The 22,400-nt window shown below is 40.6% G+C and overlaps 1 protein-coding gene across 2 annotated transcripts in view; it reads right to left on the reverse strand.

Annotated features, from left to right (window-relative positions):
- USP48 (ubiquitin specific peptidase 48) overlaps positions 1-22,199 on the reverse strand; it is a 67,329-nt gene extending 45,130 nt beyond the window's left edge. For both annotated transcript variants that reach the window (XM_072609202.1, XM_072609200.1), the window contains exons 1-4: positions 20,019-22,199; positions 5,975-6,095; positions 1,444-1,600; positions 210-337 (exon numbers count right to left, since the gene is read on the reverse strand). In XM_072609202.1, the coding sequence (XP_072465303.1) occupies positions 210-337; positions 1,444-1,600; positions 5,975-6,095; positions 20,019-20,152 (540 nt within the window). In that variant the 5' untranslated portion in view covers positions 20,153-22,199. The remainder of the gene's footprint in view (positions 1-209; positions 338-1,443; positions 1,601-5,974; positions 6,096-20,018) is intronic.
- Between the last annotated feature and the right edge of the window lie 201 nt (positions 22,200-22,400).

Raw genomic sequence — 22,400 nt, forward strand, 5'->3', positions numbered from 1 at the left:
ATTTAAATGATGTAAAGAAGGAAATTCATCATAAATTACTTGCAAGAATTACAAGGATTTCTTGGTCTACTTTGAAACTATTTAAGAATTTTAAAATATCCTCTACAGCTTAAAGAAGTTTAGCATGATTGAATTTTTATGTAATTTGATGAAGTCTTAATTCATGTCAATGAATAGCGTTTCTAATTTTCTTCCAAGACCAGCATTACCTGCTGTTGTCCCGTGTCCAAGCCTAAGGCTTTAACAAATCCTGATGGATCGATGTACCGTCTATTACTGTTCTGCAGCAAAGCAAACAGGTACTGGAGATGCTCACAAATGGTCTGAGGTTCATAATCTATAGAAAAGTTCCATTATAAATTAAAACGTTACGTTGCCACTCTAAACCAAATATTAAAGATTGTAGTTGTTTATAATATCCTGTAATGTGCTGAAATGCTTTCAAGAGAACAAATTTGTGGACTCAAAGGCTATAAAAATGATTTAAAATGAGCTTGTTTTGCTTCCTTATGCCATGTCTTAACATCCCTTTCAGAGAAGAAGCTGCAGTGACTACAGAGTTTACAGTATTCCAGTTTGGGGTGTTCAAATCTCTAATCTCAAAATAACGGGATACTAGATTTAATGTTGTTTACATCTGACTAAAACTAATGTATTTGTTACAAAAAGAATTATGGAAAAACTAGCATCTATGTCAGGCACAAAACAAACCATTTATACTTATTAAGCATTCTATTAAGTGTGAAGAGAATTAGTTTTATTTTAGAATCAGCCTGCTGGGACCAGATTGATGCTACAGGGAATGAGGCAAAGAAAGGAGGCAAATTTCTCCTTAAGAGGAAAGATTTCCCAACAAAGTTGCACATGAGCAAAATGGGCTGAGTTGGGAGGTAGAAAAGTAGCCATCACTGAATTTTTACAAGATGTTTGGATGGCTACAGAAGATTTCTGTTTAGAAACAGATAAACCTGTATAAAAAAATCTGAAGTCCCTTCCAATTCTGAGACCTAAAGACTTTTATTAACAACTGTGCATATCTAAAGCAACAATTGTAGAGAGATATAAAATCTTATGGTCTGTAAATAGAAGAACAAGCACTTGTAAATCAAGATTTGCACAAGTTACCTATTAAAAAACAGGAGGTTGGTTTCTTTGCTATATGATGTCCGTTCAAACACAAGTTCAAAGATAATAAAACCTAAACTATCCCATTTCTAGCCAGATTCCTTTCAAAACAGATTGCACCTTAACCTACAAATATTAAAATGTATTTCAGAAAAAAAAACCTAGAAAAAGCAAGAAAAGCTTAAGAATTTTTTCTGTATGTTCTTAAAGATTGAAATTGTTCAAACTGCACTTGCAGGTGAAACATGTATGGGTGTGTAGGCCTGGATATAGACATATATGAAAACAAATACGATCACAGGTACTCCTTTCACCAACCTTTCTCTTCCTGTATGCCATCTCCCATCATGTGGTCACCACAGGTACTTGGACATAAATATAGAGCCTGCCTAAGCTCCAGATTCAGAAACCAAACCTGAAGAAAAGTATTCACGTAGCATGTTGCTCCAAGGTTTGTCAGACCCACAAATGAGTTCTACAATTGAAAAACAAAAACATGACTGCAAAGGTGATTTGATCAGATTCAAAACTAGGAATTCTTAAGTCTTATATCTTAAAAATTTATTCCAAAAAAAAGATTATTCCATTGGCTTATTTTCAACACTCTGATACTTTGAGATGTATGGCAGACATCTTTTAAAACTATTAGTCTTTGTACTATTTCTTGTCTACTCATAAATAATATTCCGTAATTCATCATGAGTAATGTTTTACAAATATCTTTGAAAAGTTATTAAGAACTCTGAATACCAATTATAAAGCAAGATTCCATTTCACCCATGATGAAACCTACTAACCACCTAACGAATGCACCCGGCATATAGATCGTGAAATATTGTTATTGGTAGTGGTCAATGTGGTGATTTCAGATGAGGAGATAACATGAAGACTAACTGTCCAGACACTTAGACCAAGATTCAGCTGATTAGATATAGAGCCCAAAGAGGTCAGTACCATAAGGAAAGGTCCATACAAAGCAAAACAACAACAGCCCTCTTCTGTAGTAGCAATGAACAGGGAACAATGTAGATGACCTTATTTATTTAGTTTTGTTCCCAGCTTTTGCTAACACAAAAAAAGGCCTGCTATCAGCACATTTAAAGGCAGGTGGAGCTTTTGTTTTGTCAGCCTAGGAGTGTGTTGTGTGCCCTGAAGGATTTCTAGGTCAAGTGGACTTTTAGTCACTTGTGAACTCCTTTACAGAAGTCTGCCTGTAATGTTAATGGAATGGGTAGATCTTTCCTGCCCATTAATAGACCTATGTGACCTGCTCTGACCTTTATTCCAGCTAACTGCTGTGATGGAGCCCATGGTCGGAAGATCACAAGTATGAGAGACAGAGGCAGAACTGAGGCAGAGCACCTAGCTTAAAGTGAGAGGAGGGGGGAGGAATTTTGCCTACAGGAGTTTGTTGGTGCTCCCTGAGCTGTATAAACTTCTTTGTTACCATGGTGGAAATGGCTTTCTGGTATCTGAATAAACATCCTGGTTTCAGCTTTGAGAAAGAGTTTGTTATATTTTGCCATTCAACCCTTGAAATGAGTCTGCATATTCATAGCAGCTATTATGGGTATCACACTGGCCATATAGGGCCTCAGGTAGGAAACATGGTAGATAGTGAGATTTTTTTGATGCATTGATTGGTTTTACTGAATTTTTCCTCTTATCCTTTAAAAAAAAACTTGTCTATGATATGAAAATAAGATAACCGACACTTAATTTTTTTTAATTATTACTTTGTTTTCAGTGTTCTACAATCATTTCCATATCTTAGACTTTTCCCCCCTCCTTCCCCACTCCCTCTGAGAAGTCACACAATTTTATATAGGTTCTACACATACATTCCTATTAAATACATTTTCACCTTAGTCATGTTGCATAGAAGAATTAAAATGAACGGGACATTTAATTTTTTAAAGTATAATTTAAAAATGTTTTAAAGACAAGTCTCCTAACGTTCAAAGACTACTCACAGGCTAAATCCTACTGTGACGTAAATGTTGTTTCAGACAATATTAGTAATCCCCAACTCTGTCATTTTTATTGCACTACACAACTAGGCCAGCTAACTTTTTCTTCTTTCAGGAGTTTGCTACAAATGTGCTTCTATGGCTTGAGTGTGTTCTGGCAGAACAGATTCTGGAACACTGATGAGCTCTCTGACCAGGATACCAGACAGATTACTCAGTTTTGATGCCTCCCAATTTCATTTGTCTTGTTATATGGGATTAGAAGGGAAAGATTACCAAGTCAGAGGAAAGCAAGAGATAGAATTCTTTGTGTAGGTGTGATGCCTTCTACAAGATGAATTTGGATGTCTTTCAAATATAGAATGGACCATACAGATGGGAGGAAGACTACTCCAGCCCCAAATGAAATGTATGGTATGTTCTGTATAGTCATGACCTTCATGATGTAAACTAGAAATATCCCTTCATTCTCAAAGAGCACCATGACATCAGGGAATGATGACATGACTTGAAGCTGACTTTGATGTGAGTGGGGGAGGGTTGTGCAATCACCAGCCTCACTTTCTCCTCCTGAGACATCTGGATCCAATAACCAGATATTCATCAGGATGACTGGAGATGGCCCAGGAGGCAATGGGAGACCCTGGCACTTTTTAGGTTCTCACTGTGAGTTAAGGGTGAATATGCCTTTTTAAGCAGTCAAGGTATAGCCCCTTGAATCGGAAAAAAAAAAACCAAAAAAAAAAAAACTGGGAGGGGAAGACCCTCAGGGTTGCTGGCCAAAAGAGAAACAGTTACTATTTATATACACTAATGAGGGCAGGGACCTACTGTCCAATCTATGAGCTCCAGAGTAAATTAGGTTTAAGACTTAGTCTTTTGAGAAAAGAAATTTAGCCAGCAAACCCCGAGACAGCTTTCAGCCACACTTCTGGGCAGAGCAACCTTAGGTGAGAGGGAGATGGACATCTTATTAAAAGGTATATAAGAACAGTGGTATATGCTAGAGCTAAAAAGTCATGATTTCATCCTGGTTCATAGTACTTGACATAGGCCAGCTGAGAAGTAACAGTATTGGTGTTTATCTGTCTAAGATGCTTTGCCCCTAGGGAGCAAGAGAATTTCTCCTTCCAAAGAAGGGTAATTATCTTACAAGGGGAAAGAACCACTCAAACATCCTTTAGAAATAATTAATCAAATGACTCTCAAAGGCAAGGACCCAACCAAGTTCAAAGTCAAAATTATTTTCACAATATTCTAAAACTTTAACTTTGAATACATAAAATATCCATAAATATAATCCATATAAGCAAAAGTTCTCTGGGGGATCCTCAATTAATTCTTTAGACTGGACTCAAGTTTGAGAACCACTGCTCTAATCCATTCCCTTCATTATTCACCTATAATAAGTGAGGCAACTGAGGTCAAGAGGTAAGAAAGAAGTGAGCTTGTACTCCAGTCTTCAGGATTCACTTATGCTCTTCCTACTATTCCAAGCTGGGAGTTGATGCACAAGTATACCATGTATGCCTTAGGGAAAAGTCTTAAGAAAAACCACCTAAACTTGGAAGAAAAGTCATAATGGTTTAGGGCAACAACCAAAAAAGATGGGAGGCAAGATGCTTTCTTATGCATTTTTAAATGTTTCCTTTAAATAGTAAAGAGATGTGTGTGAGAGTTTTTTCTGGTAGACTTGGAATTTTGTAATAACGCAAGAACTTCTTATAAAAAAAAAAAATCCCAATGGTGGTTCTCAAGGCAAAATGCCTTCCACACTCAGAGAAAGAAATATGGAAGTCATTCGCAAAATGTAGCAGATCATGTTTGTGTATGTGTATGTGTTTGTGTATCATGTTTTGATTTGTTATATGATTTCTTTCATTTATTTTAGTCTGACTACATAGCATGACTATAGTGAAAATGTACTCAATAGGAAAGTATATGTAGAACCTATACAGAATTGTATGCAGTCGTGGGGAGGGAGGGGGGTAGTGGGGGGTAGGTGTGGGGGGGATAAAATCTCAATTGTATTGATTGTTAAACATTAAAAATAAAAAAAATAAATAAATAAATAGTAAAGAGATTTTGGATCACAGCAATAACTATCATTATAGCAACCCTGAAAGCCCCAAAGGCACCAGATATTTGGGAGGCTGACGTTTGTAGCAAATTCATCACACTGGTACTCAAGACTGGAGACAGCATATGGTACACAGCATGGAAATCAGTATATTCTGGGTCCATGATGGACCTCCACTTTATCTTCCAGATGAACACTCTCATTTTTTTTTTTAATGAGTTCAGGGAGGTTAGGTGATTTGTCTGGGTCACACAGCTAGCTAAAAACAGTATCGTAATCAAAACTTGAAGTCAGGTGGTCCAATTCTGCTCTTCCTAGTACACTAGGTTTCCTATCAAAAGTACAATCATGGCGCCATCTAGTGGGATGATTGCTAACAGCAACACAATGTAGGATAGCAAGGTTCCAAAGCATTAGGCAACTCCAGCCCCTCCTGGGCTGTTTAGGGACCTGTTTTTCTCTAAAAACCTGCTAGTCTCTTCAAAAAAAGGTCATTTTTGTCCTCCAGCGTAAGATCTCTACAATCCTATCTATTTTTGGAACTGGAATTCCTTTTAAGAAACACAAAGTATTTCTGCAAAGCTACCAAATCTGTTGTGACAAAAATAAAATTGTTACAGACAGATGTCAGTCCTGTACAGGGGGGACAAACTTTATCAGCAGGGTCACCTGTCATCCTGGAAACCTCTCTGTGGTACAGCAGAACAAAACACACAAATTAAGACTACAGACAATTCTAAAGACAATCAGAATGTGAGATGCACCATCATCCCTGTTAACATACAAGTGCAGCCTTTACCTTTTTCCTCCTTTCAGAGTTGGGGTCATCAATGTTGTGAAAGCTGTTTTCATCGATTTCCCCTAGCCAGACGTGTTCTCCAATTCCAACCAAGCAATTCGGGTTCCCTTTGCAGTTTCTTCTACAAAGCAAAGTTAATAAATTAACATTAAGACTTAAAGCAACAGTTACACAGTTTTTGCAGAGAAAAACACACTGAATGGAATCACTTTTGTGTTTTGTTGCCAGTGTTGAATGACAAGACAAATGGTTTCCCCATGAACTAATTCAACAATTAAACATGGCACTGTGCTCACTGGGAAAACAAACAAACAAAAAAAAATGAAAAAGACCAACCCTAACCTTGAAAAATTTAAGATAAAGACCCAACCAAATCTTAATGAGACTAGGTGTTATCCACCAATTCCAAATCTTCAGATTATGTTCTAAACAAATGGCCTCAAAGTGGGTATTTTTCATATGAAATACATGCACCTGAATTCAATGAATAATGCTGTACCATAGGAAATGATGAATATCAAAAATTCAGAGAAATTCAACATTTGTATGAACTCACAGCAAAATAAGCACAACCAAAAGAACAGTTTACCCAGCGACTTAAGTAAAGGAAAATACCATTAGAATTCTTGAGAACCCTGACAAATCAGTCCTTTTAGAAACAAGATAAAGGAGGTCCACTCAGGGAGGTTAAGCAGAGAGCCAGCACACTAACCACCCAAGGACCTAGAAAGCCATGTGTGGCCAAGGCCCAATCTCTCCTCTCCTTCTGTCTCACTATTTACACCAGAAAGTGCCCATCTACCTCCCCACTATGTTGGTTGGAGACTTCCTGTCTTTCTTCCCTGCCTAATGTGCTCCAACTGTGGCCATGAACCAACATAAGACCAGCCATGCCACTACTCCAATCTAATAACTACGCTGTGGCCCTCCTCCCACTGCCTGCTGAACTTTTTTCTTCTGAACTATTCTTCAAGACCCCAAGCACTCCTCTCTCCCGCCATGTCAGGGTCCCATGAAAGTTCCTCAGACAGAATTCTTTGCTTTTGTATTTTTAAAGCCTAGTGCTTACATCTTTTCATTTCTTCATTTGTCTACTTCAAAACATCAGTTAAATCTGACTACCTAGGAAAAATGCTAACAAAATAAGGTGCCAATCTATTGGGAGAATGACTGAACAAATTGTAGTACATGAATATTAGAATATAATGCCATAAGGAATAGTGAGAATCAAAGGATCATAGACTTAGAGCTGGACAGATGCCCATGGGATACAAAGTGATTCGGAGAATAAAGCAAAAACAGACAAATGTACACAATGACTTTAATTATAAAAGACAACATTGCTAGAAGGCAAAAGAGCATGAATATATGCAAAACATTATAAAGAAAATTTTGAAAAGATTTTGAAAGCCTCAAAAATTCTCCCCAATCCAATGACCAACCACAACTCTGAAAGGAACAATAGTGAAACTCTCTGTCCCGGAGGCAATGGACAAGAGGGTACAGTTTTTAGAGACTTTTATTTGTTAAGTGACAGAGGTGAGAGTGCACAGGGCTTCCTCACCTTTCCCCTCTCATAAGCTCACTGAAGTTTGTTTTGTTTTTGCACAAGAACAGAAAAACGTTCAGAAAGAGAAGAGACAAAGCTTTCAAAGTAGGATGATGCAAGTCATTTCAGATATTTGTTTGGCTGGACTATGCATATCTTTTGAGAAACTGAATTTTCCTCTTTTTGTCTTTCAGTTGATGTGGGAGTGAAAGCTACTAAGTACCCACTTTGTGAGTGTCAGGCTGCTACTTCCATGTCTTTCCCAAATTGAACCCCATGCCTGGAACACCTCCATCAAGCCTCCTCTATTCCATCTTTCACCAACTCCTAAAATCCTACCTCTACCATGAAATTTTCCCTAAGTGGGATTATTACAGCTTTCCCCAATTTTATTCTGATTCAAATAGTGCTACAATTTTTCTCTTAATAGTATGGAAATTTTGCTTGGACTCAGGGGGCCTAGGATAGTGAATATCCCTACTCTATTCCACTTACTAGCCACGGGACCTGAAGAGCATTTTTATAAAACAAAAAAAATTGGACAAGATGTCTAAGGTTCTGCAGGGCTCCAATATTATTCTGTGAATGTAGAAAAAAAACACCTATTCAGGATACTTAGCATATTTAGCATACAAGCAATGCAAATAATTGCAAATATGTACAATGACTTTAATAATAAATGAAAACATGCTAGAAGACAAAAGAATTCATGGTAGAAGATGTGTTTTCCAATTGCTAACATGTCAGGATGAGTGAAAATGAAGTCTTATTAGGTTAAGGGAAGTCAAAAAGTATCTACTATAGGAGGTATATACACTTGAGAGATAAAGAAAGGCAAAAACCGCCCCTGACCTCAAGGAGCTCAGCAACCATTTACAAACACATATGCAGGAGAATCTCAGAGGCAGACACAAAAAAGATCAAAGCCCAGCCATACTGGTCACTTCTCTTTCAGGAAGCACAAAAAAGGGCCTCAAATTGTAATTGTAATATTTAGCTTCCTTATTTTAGTAACTGCCCAAAGGGTCGTACAATTTACAATTTACATCTCTTGGCCCTACGAACAGCAAATTTATATCAAGTTATAGTACCTTATACATGTCATATAATTGGAAATCTATTAAACAAACTGAAAAAATAATGCAATCTCCAGTTACCCAAAGTCCATTCAAAACAGAATTACTGACTTCTCTCCATTCCTTTCTACTTTCCTATCAGCGAATCTTTTTTTGCGACAGGCAATGACAGCTTTCTTACACATGCTTCCAATGAAGATCTTACAATCACACACAGGCTTTGCCTAACATGGCTGGCTACAACACTTCCCCTTAATGACTGCTGACTCGGCAAAGCAAGTGTAATCTACAGATGGCTGCTTCTAGTACCTTTGCTTAGATTGGAAACCAGTTAAGAGAGAAAGGGCTCCTGAGATGATCAGAAACACAATCTTAGTATCATTCATCCAGGTTATTCACGGCAACCTCAAAACGAAAGCCTACTTTTTATTGAAGGTAAATAAACTGATATTTTGATAAAATGGTAAATAAATTGCTAAGGTGTGCAAGGAATAGCAAGGAATTAAATATCACTGGATTGCAGTGTACTTGGAGAAGAGTAAGGTCTAGGAAGACGAGAAAGGGGGTTATGGAGAGTTTTAGAAGCCAAAAGAAGGATTTTATATTTGATCTTAGAGATAATAAATACTGGAAGAATTTTTTTGGATTTTTGGAAAACGACAGCAGAATGGATGAAGAACTGCAACAGTCGGGAAGACAAACCAACATAACTCTTTTTACTGTAGTTTGTAGATGATGAAATTAAGTGATAATTGTTCTGTGTCCTGACTGGCTCACTGACCAGTAATTTCCTGTGTCTCTCCATCTCTCTGGGCTTGCTTCCCTATTCCCTGAAGATACAGTACTAAAAATCAGGCCAGTTTATAATCCTACTACATCTCGGAAGTGCTCCAGTGAAAGAAGAGTTAATTCACACGGCAAACTTCATTGTTGCCTTATTAAGAAACTGCCACAGCCACCAACTTTTCAGCAACCACCACCTTGATCAATCAACAGCCATCAAGACAGAAGCAAGAAGAGATCCTCCACTAGCAAAAACAATACAACTCACTGAAGGCTGAGGTAAAGCTTAGCATTTTTTAGCAATAAAGTATTACATGTAGCGATCCCTGACTGTGTGTTTGAGCTCTTAAGAATACTTCTCATTTTCATGTCTTTACTTTCCTACATGCTGCAGCACCCCTGCCCATACAAACAAACCACAGTGCCCATCAACTCCAAAACATCTTTCACGCAGCTGCTGAAGAGATTTTCCTAAACCAAAAGTCTAGGCATAGCAATATCCTATTTTATAAACTCCAGCTGCTCCCAATTATTTCTAGAGGAAAGATATAACTTGGCATCTTTCCAGTCCATCGATGTCTTCCCGCCTTACTCTTTCTGGTCCAGCTATACTGAAAGACCTCACAGGATACTCCAGCTCCCATTTCTGGGTCTTGGCACTCCCCTGTATATTTTTCATAGCTGGAATGTTCCCCCAATAACTGGTTTCCTTTAAGTTCAAGGGTCACCTTCCCAATGAGGCCCTTTTCCTGCTGCCTCAAAGTGATAAGGTTATCCCTTGTATTGGATCTGTACACAGCAATACAGCCATGCATTTTGTCAACTCCATGAGAACCGAGCTCCGTGAAGGCAAGGAATGTTTCTCTTCTGTCCCTGTAAACCCACTACTTATGATTTTGCCTAGGACACTGAGAATTCAATTCAAGTTGACTTGTCTAGAATCGTTCAGAGTATGTACCAGAGACAGGACTGGAAACCAGTTCTTCCTAGCTCAAAAACCAGCATTCTTATCCACTATGCAAAAACTACTTATGGATATCCCACTCTCAGTTATCACAATGACTGAGTTATTAATCAGAAATCCTAGAAAAGATCAACTTCCACTATGTTTGTTTCAAGGAACTCCAACTAGTTCATTATCTAGCAAGGCAAAACAATGATCACATTCAAGAGGTTATCTATCCCCTTCTGTGTTCCAGTTTATATAAACTACAAGCTACTTCACAGGTTTTATCAGAGAGAGGTCTCTTAAACTTGGTTTGTGTGAAGCATCTTCACTTTGGCAGTCTGGTCAAAAGGACTCTTTTTCAAACTACTGTCTTAAGAGTATAAAATATACAGAATTACAAAAACTAATTATATTGAGTTACCAAAATATTTTAAAAGTTTTATGTACTCAAGATAAGAACCCCCATTAATATTTGGTATTAAGTGTGTTGTGTCTAACTCTAGATCCCTCAAATTTGTGTCATTAATGATCTGACTCAAATCAAGGAGCAAAAATGTATTTACACTAATGAGGTAAGAGTGGAGAAATTACTTAGGCCATAGAGGTTTTTTCTAATATTTTAATTACTAAAGAATAAAAGTCCTAGCATAAATGTGGTGGTAGCATGGAAATAAACCTGCATTCTTAGTAGGCTATATCAGAAAAGCACAAAAGCTCAAGTTCTGACAGGTGCCAAGAAAATGGGTAAGATCTATTGCCCTGGAGTCAGGAGTACTCAGGTTCAAATCTGCTCAGTTACCTATTAGCCGTATGACCTTGGGCACATCACTTAATCCTGATTGTCTTGAATAAGATCCAAGGAGCAGCATTAAGTATAAAACTCAAGGCCCAAACAAAAGTTAGCTATATGGTAAAGAATGTTTTCAGGAACAGATGAAGATACGCTATTAAGACACTGTTACCAACAAAGACATGGATCTTACAGTGCTGAAATTCATAAGCTACTATTTATCGTTGGGGACGAGGGGCATTATCATGCCTATCAATTACTGCAGCAGGCAACGTTCTGTCTTTAAAGTCAATTCCAAAACCATCTCCTCCATAAAGCTTTCAGTGAGTTCATATAGTATTGTATCTACCTTCTTGGCACTCAGCTGGTGTTACCCTATAATTTAGCATGAGAAATCAGATGATCATTTTGTTTTAAGTTTCAAGAAGCTCCCAAGTCTCAAGTTGTACAAATAAGTAAATTACAAGACCAGTGAGGGGCCGGGTGTGCTGGTCCATGCCCGGTTAAGGCACTTCCCATTTCTGCAAGGTAGTTCACTCACATTTCTAGGCTGAGTGGACTAAATGAACTACAAGGCCCCTTCCAGCAAAGCAAGGAGCTGTTTTTCTGAGGTCATTTTTACCGATTCTAAGGTTTACTAAAGACTAACTCAGAGTTATTACAATATTGTATGTGTTTACAATAAAGCATTATTCCACACTTACCTCTGAACAGATTTGAAATCTATTGAAGGAAGCCCTTAAATGTGGGATTAGGGGACTTTAGAATGATGCATCCCCAGGACAAAGGAGGATTAGAATTTTGCAAGGAGATAATAAAAATTACGCCTTTTATGATGAAAACTGGCCTATTAATTTCTGAAAAACGTGGTATCACAGTTCACATTTTAGAGAAGAAACAACTAACATTGGAAGCATTTTCTCAGACCCAATCAAATTTCATGAAAGTCCAGTTATCCAGAACTGAGCTTTGGAAACATTATGGTGATACACATGTTTTACCTAACTTTACATAGTTAAGTATTCTCCCCCAAGAAATTTATGTATACATTAAAATATTTGGAACACAATGATCAGTTGTAACAGAATTATACCGAAACTTCATTAGTCAATTCGGCATCTCCTATAAACCAGACACTAGGGGATACAAAGATAAAAATTAAGTCAGCTGTCAAGGAACCTAAATTCTACTGAAGGAAAGAGGAGTGTATACATTATAAATATAAGGTAATTTTTCAAAGGGAAAGAACACAAAATTGAAGGGGCTTGGATTATTTTTTTAAGGACAGGATTCTAGGAGGCAGAGGTAAAGAAGTATACTCCAGGCATGGGGGAATAACCAAATCAAATAGAGGCCTGAGCTTCCTATGTAATAAGACTTCCAGAAAGATGGCTAGCTACTTGAACAGAGGACAGAAAGCCCTGATATTTTCACCAGAAGAAATAATGATCAAGAAATTCAATAAGAAACTATGCTTACGTGATTTCTTCCACCTCAGAACTGGTCAACAGGGTCAGCCAGAAGTTGGAGGTCGGTAGAAAAGGAGATCTACCAGTAAAAACTGTTCAGGGTAATCTACAGTTCCATTCTCCTTAAAACATTACCTCCAATACCTTCATACCCACTGTCAACAAACAACCCCAACTCTGGAGGCCCCAGGTTCCGGAAAAGATAATGAATTCCACTTTGTGCTTTTTCACAAATGCTATGTTAATAACTAGAATATGAAAAGTTTAAAAATGAATAAAGTTCTTGAGGAAAAAATTATCATAGAAAAGAAACTGTTAAACCTTACCCAATAATAGATTCCCTGGAAACAAGAAAAGACCAGATAGAAATCAATGATCAAGATAACAAGAAATATTAAAACAAAGATTTTTAAAACATACGCCATCTGGTTTAAAAGTTGAGATTAACAAACTGGATTCCTTGAAAACCAAAAATTTAATTAAAAGCCTGGACACTATATTTGAGGATATCATGAATAACTAACTTCAGGTACCAGGAAATTAAGTGAAAATAGAAAAAAAAACAACACCACAAAAGCAAACAAACAAACAAAAACCAATGACCTCCTGGAAAAGGAAGAAAGGAAAAATTCCCAGAACTTCAGCCAAACCTTAGTGCTTCAATGTCTCCAAACCTGCAAGTGTCTAGAAAGAAGCAATTCAAGTTATCAAAGGACCTAGTTGGGATTACAAGACTTCTACGATAAAACTAGGAGATCCTGGAATATGGTAAAAACCTCCACTAACCCTCACTGGTCCTGTTATCAAATCACTATTCTACTCTCTACAAGTAGAGACTCTTCCCAAAAAATCCCTCCTCAAGTCTCCCAGAGCTCCTCCTCCTATCACCCTCAGCTGAGGTACTTATTTAGTATTTTATAGAAAAAAAACTGAAGTCATTCTAAAGGGGCTCCTTTTCTCTCCTCTTCCTCATCTCCAATTACTCAAGTGCCTTCTGCTCGCCATCTCCTCCTTCACCCAATGGCTCTCCTACCTGATGCTCCTCCAGATCACATCCTTATCAAAGGCTTTGTCCTGGGCCCTCTTCCTACTTCACTAAGAGATCTCACCAGCATCATTTGGTGATCTTATCAGCCCCCAAATATTTAATTACCATCTCTATCGAGATTCTCGAATCTACCTAATCTGCCTCAAACTCTCAGCTGAATCTCCAACTACCTTTTACACATCCCAGAGTAGACATCTTAAATTCCAGTGACAATGGCCTCCTGGCTGTTCCACAAACAAGATATTCAGTATCCCAGCTCCAGGTATTTTTTTTTTTAATCTTGGATAATTTGTTTTTTTCCAATTACATATAAAACAATTTTTAACATTTTAAAAATTTTGAGTTCCAAATGCTCTCCTTCATTGAAGGGGCAAGCAATTTGATAGATTATACATGTAGTCATGTAAAACATATTAGCCATGTAATCAGAGAAAAGTCTCCCCCCCCCAAAAAAGGTAAAAAACCCCTAAAAAATAGTATGTTTTGATACACATTCAAGACTCCATCAGTTCTTTCTCAGGTCTAGCCATTTTTCATGGCTATTCCCCATGCTTGGAATGCTCTCCCATTTGCCAACTAAAATCCCATCTTCTACAGGAAGGCTTCCCCAACCCCTCAAATTCTAGTGCCTCCCCTGTCGATTATTTCATTTTTATTCTATTTAAATAGGTTTCTTTATTTATATGTGACACGTTTTTTGTCTGCCATGAGACTGTAAGCTCACTGAGAGTTGGAGCAATAAGTAAGAGCTTAATTGAAGACCCATAATAAATGGATAAGTTTATTTTTAAAACTCACAAGACATTAGTTTAGAAAACAGTTTAAAAAGTAATGTTTAGAATTATGTACTTTTTCAAGCAGTGTGTCAAACTGGAGATTCAGTTTCATATAGCCTTTTGTTTTACTATGCATATGGAAACAATCTTATATTGCTGTTTTAAATAAAATAATTAAAATAAAGGAAACCAGCTAGGCCAAGCTCTAAAGTGAAGGAAAGAGTAATGTAAATAAGGAAGGAAAGGTGGGTTGGGGTTAGGTTCTTAAGGCTTTTAAAAATCAAACTGGAGGGAAAAAATGTGAATACAAAGTAGTCGGTCTTGTATACAAAACAATGTCAACAAAGTACAATAGTTAACTATTACTATTCAAGCAAGGCAAATTCAGGATGTTAACATACCTAACTCAAGCATTATAGGTGAATGAATGCTTGTCCAATACCTCACAAGGTCGGGGTGGTAGGTGACCCTTGGCTTTTAAAGACTGCTAAGAAAACAGTCATGTCCTACCAAATTAGAAAGGCTTTAAATATGGGCCTGGTGAAGGACTTGGGGGTATTGTCAAGGGACTATGAACAAAACAATTTGTAAGAGTTTGTTAAGAGAAGAGTGGCCACTAGGGACGGTTTTTGCCATAGCAACTTGGGAAATGGTTGTGCCGTTTCTATAGCTTACCCATGCTGACAAAACAACATATCTCTTGAATTACCCTACACTTCTTCCCCCACACTTCCATGTCCTTTAAAAAAAATCTTCCTTCTCATAAAGTCCAAGTTACCGAAGTGGAGATTCAGAATCACTCAAGACCCTCTGTGCCTCTGCTCACTGCCCTCCACAGTATGATGCAAAGACAACTGTTTTGGAATCTGAAACTGACCTCTGAATTTTACCTTTTTTATGTATAAAATACAGCCCTTCAAGTCTAATATCCATCTCAGTGAAAATCCCACCTTTTGCAATAACCCTTTCCCAGACCCTTGAACAGCAGTACCTTCCCTGAGACAACCTCCAATTTGTCCAGTCTGTATCTTATTTGTACACAGTTGTTCACATATGATCTTCACCTATAAGACAGCTCCCTGAGGGCAGGCCGGGGCTATTTTGCTTTTCTTTGTACATCTGGACCTTAGCACACAATAGGTGCTTAATGCCTGGACAGACCTAACCAAAAGTAAAATGAGTTGATTCAAAAAGTAGCGACTTCTCTCTGGGTTCTCCACAAGAGGCTCCTACTCAGATATCCTGTGTTGCTTTTGCATTTTCCCTCTAGTTGTGTGGGCTGTGTTGTCACCCCAACTACAGGATATAAAATCTAAGGAAAAGGTCTATATCTTTGCTGAAAATAAATTCTGAATACAATGCTCATTACAGCATTCATTTAACAAAATGCCTGGTGAACAATGCTGAACTGACCAAACTCAACCTGAATGTAATTACTGTAACTACATCCAAGGGAAAATAGGTAGATATGAATAGAGATCAAGAGTGATTAATCTGAAAAGCACTGTCCCCTACAAAATGTAAAGAGGTACTGAGGGAATCACTAAGAATGTTCATTGCTGATGCTCCACTAAAACCAAACACTGCCTAGAGTGATGATGCTTCTTTCCAGACTAAGAGATTAACTCACTCCCTACACCTGGAGAATTATTTGCCCCTACATCAATTACAAACAACTTTCAGGTGAGCAATGAGTTCCCTACAATCACCCTTGTCTGATCAAGGGCAAATAACCTACCAGTTTCCTCATTTGGAAATTGAGGTTGGACCAGATAAATCTCTAAAGTCCCTTTAAACTCTAAATCTTGTAGCCTAGGGTAGGCAGAGTTCAAGAATTAACTAACCTCAATTTACAGAGAAAAGAGTTCTAAAAAAGCAAAGTGATTTGCCAAGGTCACACAGATGCACCATCCAAGTCCACTGACTTCAGTGTCCATTACAGTAATCACCCCAACTTCCCCACAGCTACAATACTCTCCAAACCCAACACTCTGCCTCTACACTTTTACACATTATCAGCCTGAGAGTTGGGTCAGATTAAGGAGAATGTTTTGTCTTTTTCTCTTTATAATCTCATGGTTTTTAGCAAAGCCCAGTACAATGTAGGTGTATAATCTATGTTTGAATTTACCAAGAAAAGTACATCAAGTCATCGAGGGAGATAATAAATACTCTGAAGAGTACTTTGAAGGACTATCTTGGTTATAAAAATTGCTCAACTAGCTCGGCCAAAGCTCTCATTTTACATTTGATAGCATCTGTAAAATAAATTCCAGGAACTGTGCCCAAAGGGCAATCAAATTGTGCATACTCTTTGACCCAGCAATGCCACTTCTAGGCCTGTATCCCCAAAAGATCAAAAATATGGGAAAAGTTCCCACATATACAAGAATATTTATTTACAGAAGCTTTTTCGTGGAAGCCAAAAATTGGATATAGCAGTTTTTTGCGGTAGCCAAGAACTGGAGATCGAGGGTGCCCATCAATTGGAGAATGGCTGAACAAGTTGTGGTATTATGAATGTGATGAAATATTGTGCTGTAAGAAATGATGAACAGGAAGACTTCAGAGAGGCCTGGAAGGACTTATATGAACTGATGCTGAGTGAAAGGAGCAGAACCAGGAGATCATTGTACAGTAACAACCACACTGTGCAACGCATTTTTCTGGTAGACTTAGCCCTTCACAGCAACGCAAGGACCTAAAACATTCCCAAAGGACTCTTGAGGCAAAATGCCATCCACATCCAGAAAAAACTATGGAACTGGAAAGCAGAATGAAGCAGACTATTTTTCTCTTGGGTTATGTTTTGTTTTGATTTGGTTTTTCTCATAGTTTCTCCCATTCTTCTATGCAACATGACTAATGTGAAACTGTATTTAATATGAATGTACATGTAGAACCCATATAAGATTGCATGCCGTCTTGGGGAGGGAGGGAGGAAGAAAGGAGAGGGAGAAAAATCTAAGCTTATGATTGTAGAAGGTAGAAAACAAATTTAAAACCTGGAAAGACTTATATGAACTGATGCTGAGTGAAGTGAGCAGAGCCAGGAGAACATCATACACAGTAACACAGTATCCGACTGTGTGTGATAGACTTAGCCATTCTCAGCAATGTAAGGACCTAAAACATTTCCAAAGGACTTATGATGCAAAATGCCATCCACATCCAGAGAAAGGACTATGGAGTCAGAACACAGAATGAAGCAGACTATTTTCTCTTCTGGTATGTTTCCTTTTGTTTCTCATGGTTTCTCCCACTTTTTAATTCTATGCAACATTACTAATGTAAAAATGTGTTTAATAGAATGTATGTGTAGAGCCCATAAGATTGCATGCATGGGGAGGAAGAATGGAGGGGAAGAAAATTTAAAACTTATGAAATGAAGGTTGAAAACTGAAACGAAATAATCTAATAAGTTTGGGGGCGGGGGAGGGGGAAGAATTATAGCAGCTCTTTTTGTGATGGCCAAGAATTAGAAATTGAGGGAATAACCATCAACTGGGGAATGGCTGAACAAGTCATGGTACATGAATATAAGGAAATAAGGAATGAGCAGATGGATTTCAGAAAAGCCTGGAAAAGAATGACTTGAACTGATGCTGAAGTGAAGTGAACAGAGCCAAGAAAACACCATACACAGTGTCAGCAACAGTGCTATGACCAACTATGATTGAGCTTCTCAGCAATACAATGACTCCTGACAGAAAACGCTACCCACATACAGAAAAAAGACTATGGAGGAGTCTGAATGCAGACTGAATACCACTTCCACCTTTTTTGTGGCTTTCCTCTTTTGTTCCGTTTCTTCTTTCATAACATGACTACTGTGGAAACGTTTCCATGATCGCACACATATAAACCTTTTATCAAATTGTGTGCCATCTTGGGGGAAGGAAGAAGGGAGGGAGAAAAATCTGCAACTCACAATCTTATAAGTGTTGAAAACTATCTTTACAATTGATTGGAAAAATAAAATAAAATCCCTGGGAAAAGGTAAACCTTGATCCAGATGAACAGCAATGAGAAAGAAACAAACCAAGTTTAATGTTAAAAACCTGTGTGACATTGGGCAAGTCAACTTTCCCTCTGAACTGGTTTCTCTAAGTAAAATGGGGTTGAAGTAACTTGTCTTCTAAACTCCCTCCTAACTCCCTGCAATCCTAGCTTCCCAAAACTCACACAAGAACTTGAGAACTCATTCTTCCCTTGTCTATTCTAGCTCCAACAAGCATTTAGAAGAAGACTAATCAGGTACAAGGCATTTTGCTAGGCCTGGAGAAACAAAACATTTCTGCCCCCAAGGACTTGACATTTTAGGGAAGGGAAAGCTTTATTTTCCTTCCTTTTCCAAATACAGCCAGATGTCAGTAGACCTAAATTTTCATCCCAGTCACAGTCAAGTCATTTCAAAGAGATAATATTTGTGAAGTGCTTACATTGAACAAGCATTTCTTCCCTCCGCTTTTCCAATTCTGATCCTCAGTTTCCTCCTCTGTTAAAACTAAGGAGGTTAAACTTGGACCTCTAAGGATCTTCCAGTTCTAAATCTGGTTAATACAACCTAGCAAGCATTCACTAAGTTCCTACCAAGTGCAAAACACCTTGGGAGGAACTAAGGATGCCAGGACAAAAATAGCTTAAATTTTTTTTTTTAAGAGTCCTGGTCCACTACTGAAGAGCAAGAAGTCCACCATCCCTTAACCTCAACTACTACAGAAATTGAGAGCTTCCAGGTTCAAATACCTGGGCAAGTCCCATATCCTCTCACAGCCTCGGTTTTTAATTCAATTCAATCAGCATTTGTTAACTTCTGGCAGTGCGCTAAGCAATAGGGACAAAATAAAAAAACCCAAAAACCAAAAAAGGCAGACCCTGCCCTCAAGAAGTTTACCACGCAAGCAAATCTCTACCAAGCAAGCTAGATACAAGATAAACAGACTGGCACAAGGCAGGGAGGTCAGCTAGAGGGACTGTACACAGGGCCGGGCACAAGGCAGGGAGGTCAGCTAGATGGGACTGTACATAGTTAGTAGCTGTGTGCCTCCAGGGGCAGGGTCGCTAAACCCCGCTGTGTGCCTCAGTTTCCTCGGCTATAAAATGAGCTAGGAGGGCATGGCAAGCCCCTCTGGAATCTCTGCCAGGAAAACCCCAGGTGGGGTCACGGAGTCAGACACGACTGAAGAGCACAGCGCAGAGAAGACCAGCTGGGGAGCCAAGGGACCTGGATTCAAGTCCAGCCTGGGATACGTAGTAGCCAGCCAGTTAAATGTCCCCGGACCTCCATTTCCCTACCTGATCCTAACTAAATCCGCCGAGACAAGGTCCATGGGGCGCCTTCAGGGGGGCTCAGAGGAGGGCCCCGGGCGAGCTCTGAAATAGGGGTGTTGCTGGAAACAGCGCCTGACTCCCTGGGAGGGGAGGGGGCTTTGGGGGCGCGCTTCCCGCCTCCTCGGGGCGGGCATTTAACCAGAGCCGGCCGCCTGGGCTCCTCCTGGGGGAATTCGAAAGGTGCGCGCCAGGCTCGGCGCCCGCGGCAGGGACACAGTTTGGGGGGTGGGAGGGGCGCTGTCCCTCCCAGGGGCCGGGGGCGGGCCTCACCTGCACACGCCCCGGATGCAGGGCTCCAGCCAGATGCGGTAGGCCGCCTCGATGTGCTCCTGCGACACCTCCTCGGGCCGCACGGTCTCCGCCCATCGCCAGGCGGCCTTCTCCAGCTGCAGCCGCGGGGCCATGGTGTCCCTGCGGTCGTGCCCGCCCGCTAGCGAGGAGGGATAGGCCGCTGCTTCAGCCTGCACGCACTCGGCCCGGCCCCTCAGTCACTACTGCCGCCGCCGCCGCCTGCACAGCCCGGGCCCGGCCCAGCCCTGCGCCCACCGCGACGCGACGCGACGCGACCCGACACCCCCCGCGCCTGGACGTTGGACGTTTACTCCCCGCCGCGGCGCGTGCGCACTCCCGGAGCGTCCGCCGCGTCCCTCGAGCGCCTGCGCACACACACCACCGGGCCCAGCGGCCTCCCCACGGACTAAATAGTCTTGAGGGCGGGACGGCAGAGGCTTGCTCCGCCCAAATCGGGTCTCTTCCCCTCCCTGGGGGAGAGGAGATTGGAGGGGAGAGGGTTTTCTCTCTCTACTTCCGGGAGCAGGTGTTTGTTTGAGGCTGTGGTTTCGTTTTAATCCTTCCCCCTCTCCCATACTTCTTTAACGTGGAGAAGTCCACGCAGCGCACACCCGCAGGGGGTTGGGGGAGGGAGGGTCTGAGGGTCATGAACTTGGAGCCACAACTCAGCGGTCTAGCATTAGAAGGCCTCCTTCACCTCACCTTTGAAAGGATCCACCTCACCTGGAGGCAAATATGGTCTGTCGGCCTTACAGGCTGGACAATTCCCAGGGTTCTTTGCAGCAGGATCCAGCAGTCTCCCCCACGGCCTAGTGCATTCTGGGAGCTGTAGTCTCTTCTGGCCCGTTTCCCATCCCGTGTCCTTTCTCTTCCTGACTGAGTCACAGAGAATGACAGAATGCCATCGACCATCTCCCTTCTAGTGCATCTGCCCCGGGACGATGTGGGTGGCCCCTCATCTCACGTCCAGACTACTCTTTGAAGTCTTGAGTCCCTTATCCTTGCTCTAAATCGATTCTGACTTTTACCCCCTGCCCTTCCAAAAAGGTCAGTGGGAAAGGCCATTCATTACAATCCCATCTAATGCTCCGTTTGGAGAGATGCCTGAGAGCATCTGATCGCCACGCCCTTAGGTTACAGATGAGGAAACTGAGGCTCAGAGAGGGTCGGAACTCCCCCACCGTCAGGGCCGGGCCCTCCCACGGGCTGCGCTCCTCCGCCCCAGGAAGGGATGGACTGGGACATTGAAATGCAGAGCCGGTCTGATGCTGGAGGGCCGACCCATAAAGTTCCGATTCTATCCCCTGACCGCCGTGGAGGACCTAGAGGGTCCCAGGTAGCCTCCGGCCGCAGGCTCCCCACCCCTGGCTCCAGGGGTCCACCCAGACTGGAGGATCTTCTCACCCGAGGCTATCTAGTGAGAAAAATGGATTATCTCGGGACTCTAGGGCTAATTCGCCCACCTTTTCTTTATTGATTTGTATCTAAGGTTTTCGAATTTAACCGGGTTCTCCTCTTTTGTAATCCCACGTTTGTAAGAGACTTACAACCTTCTCACACCCACTCCCTGCTAGAGGAAACAGGAGTCCTTTCCTGACTTGCCGTAGCCCCCAGAGTGGTCTCCTTCCAGCCTCCACTCCCCCCGCACCCCAATCCATCTTGTACGTCTTGGCCAAAGTCATCTCCCCAACATGACAGGGGCTGTCCTCCTCCATGAAGTCCGGCGGCTCCCCGTTATAACTAGAATGGAGTACAAGCTCCTGAGGGGTTCACGCCTCACCCCAGGTCTCCCTTTCCAGGGATTACACATAAATCAGTCGGGTCCATGGACTGCAGGACCTGCAGGCTGACCCTGGCGCTCACCCTTTCATTTCTCATCTCCATGGCTTTGTCCTTGGCCATCCTCACTCCAGAACTCCCTCTCAGGTCTCAGTCTCTGAAATCCTGGGTTTCCTTCAGCACTCAGCTCCCGTCTATATGAAACGGTTCCTGCTGCCCCAGTCCATCCCCTCCAATTCCTAGTAGCCTGCCTACCGTTAAGGTCACCTTGGATGTTTTTATTTTTGTGTTGTCTCCTGGAATAGAATATAAGGTGCTTGAAGACCCAACATTACTTTTTCTCTTTGTATTTCTACAGAATCAGGCACATGCTTGCTAATTAATGGCTTTGTATAAAATCTTTTTGAGAATAATCTCTCTGTCTCTGTCTCTCTCCTCACCATCCCTGCACACTTGGCACACTTGATGAAAATGAGATAGGAATAAGCTATTTAAAAACGTTTTATTGATAATTTAAAAATATTTCAGTCACCTCAGTATATATCACCTCATCTAATCCTGTTCCCCACACACACCTCACTA

The sequence above is a fragment of the Notamacropus eugenii genome, chromosome 5 (genome assembly GCF_028372415.1).
Source record: "Notamacropus eugenii isolate mMacEug1 chromosome 5, mMacEug1.pri_v2, whole genome shotgun sequence".
In the NCBI taxonomy this organism is placed as follows: Eukaryota; Metazoa; Chordata; class Mammalia; order Diprotodontia; family Macropodidae; genus Notamacropus; species Notamacropus eugenii.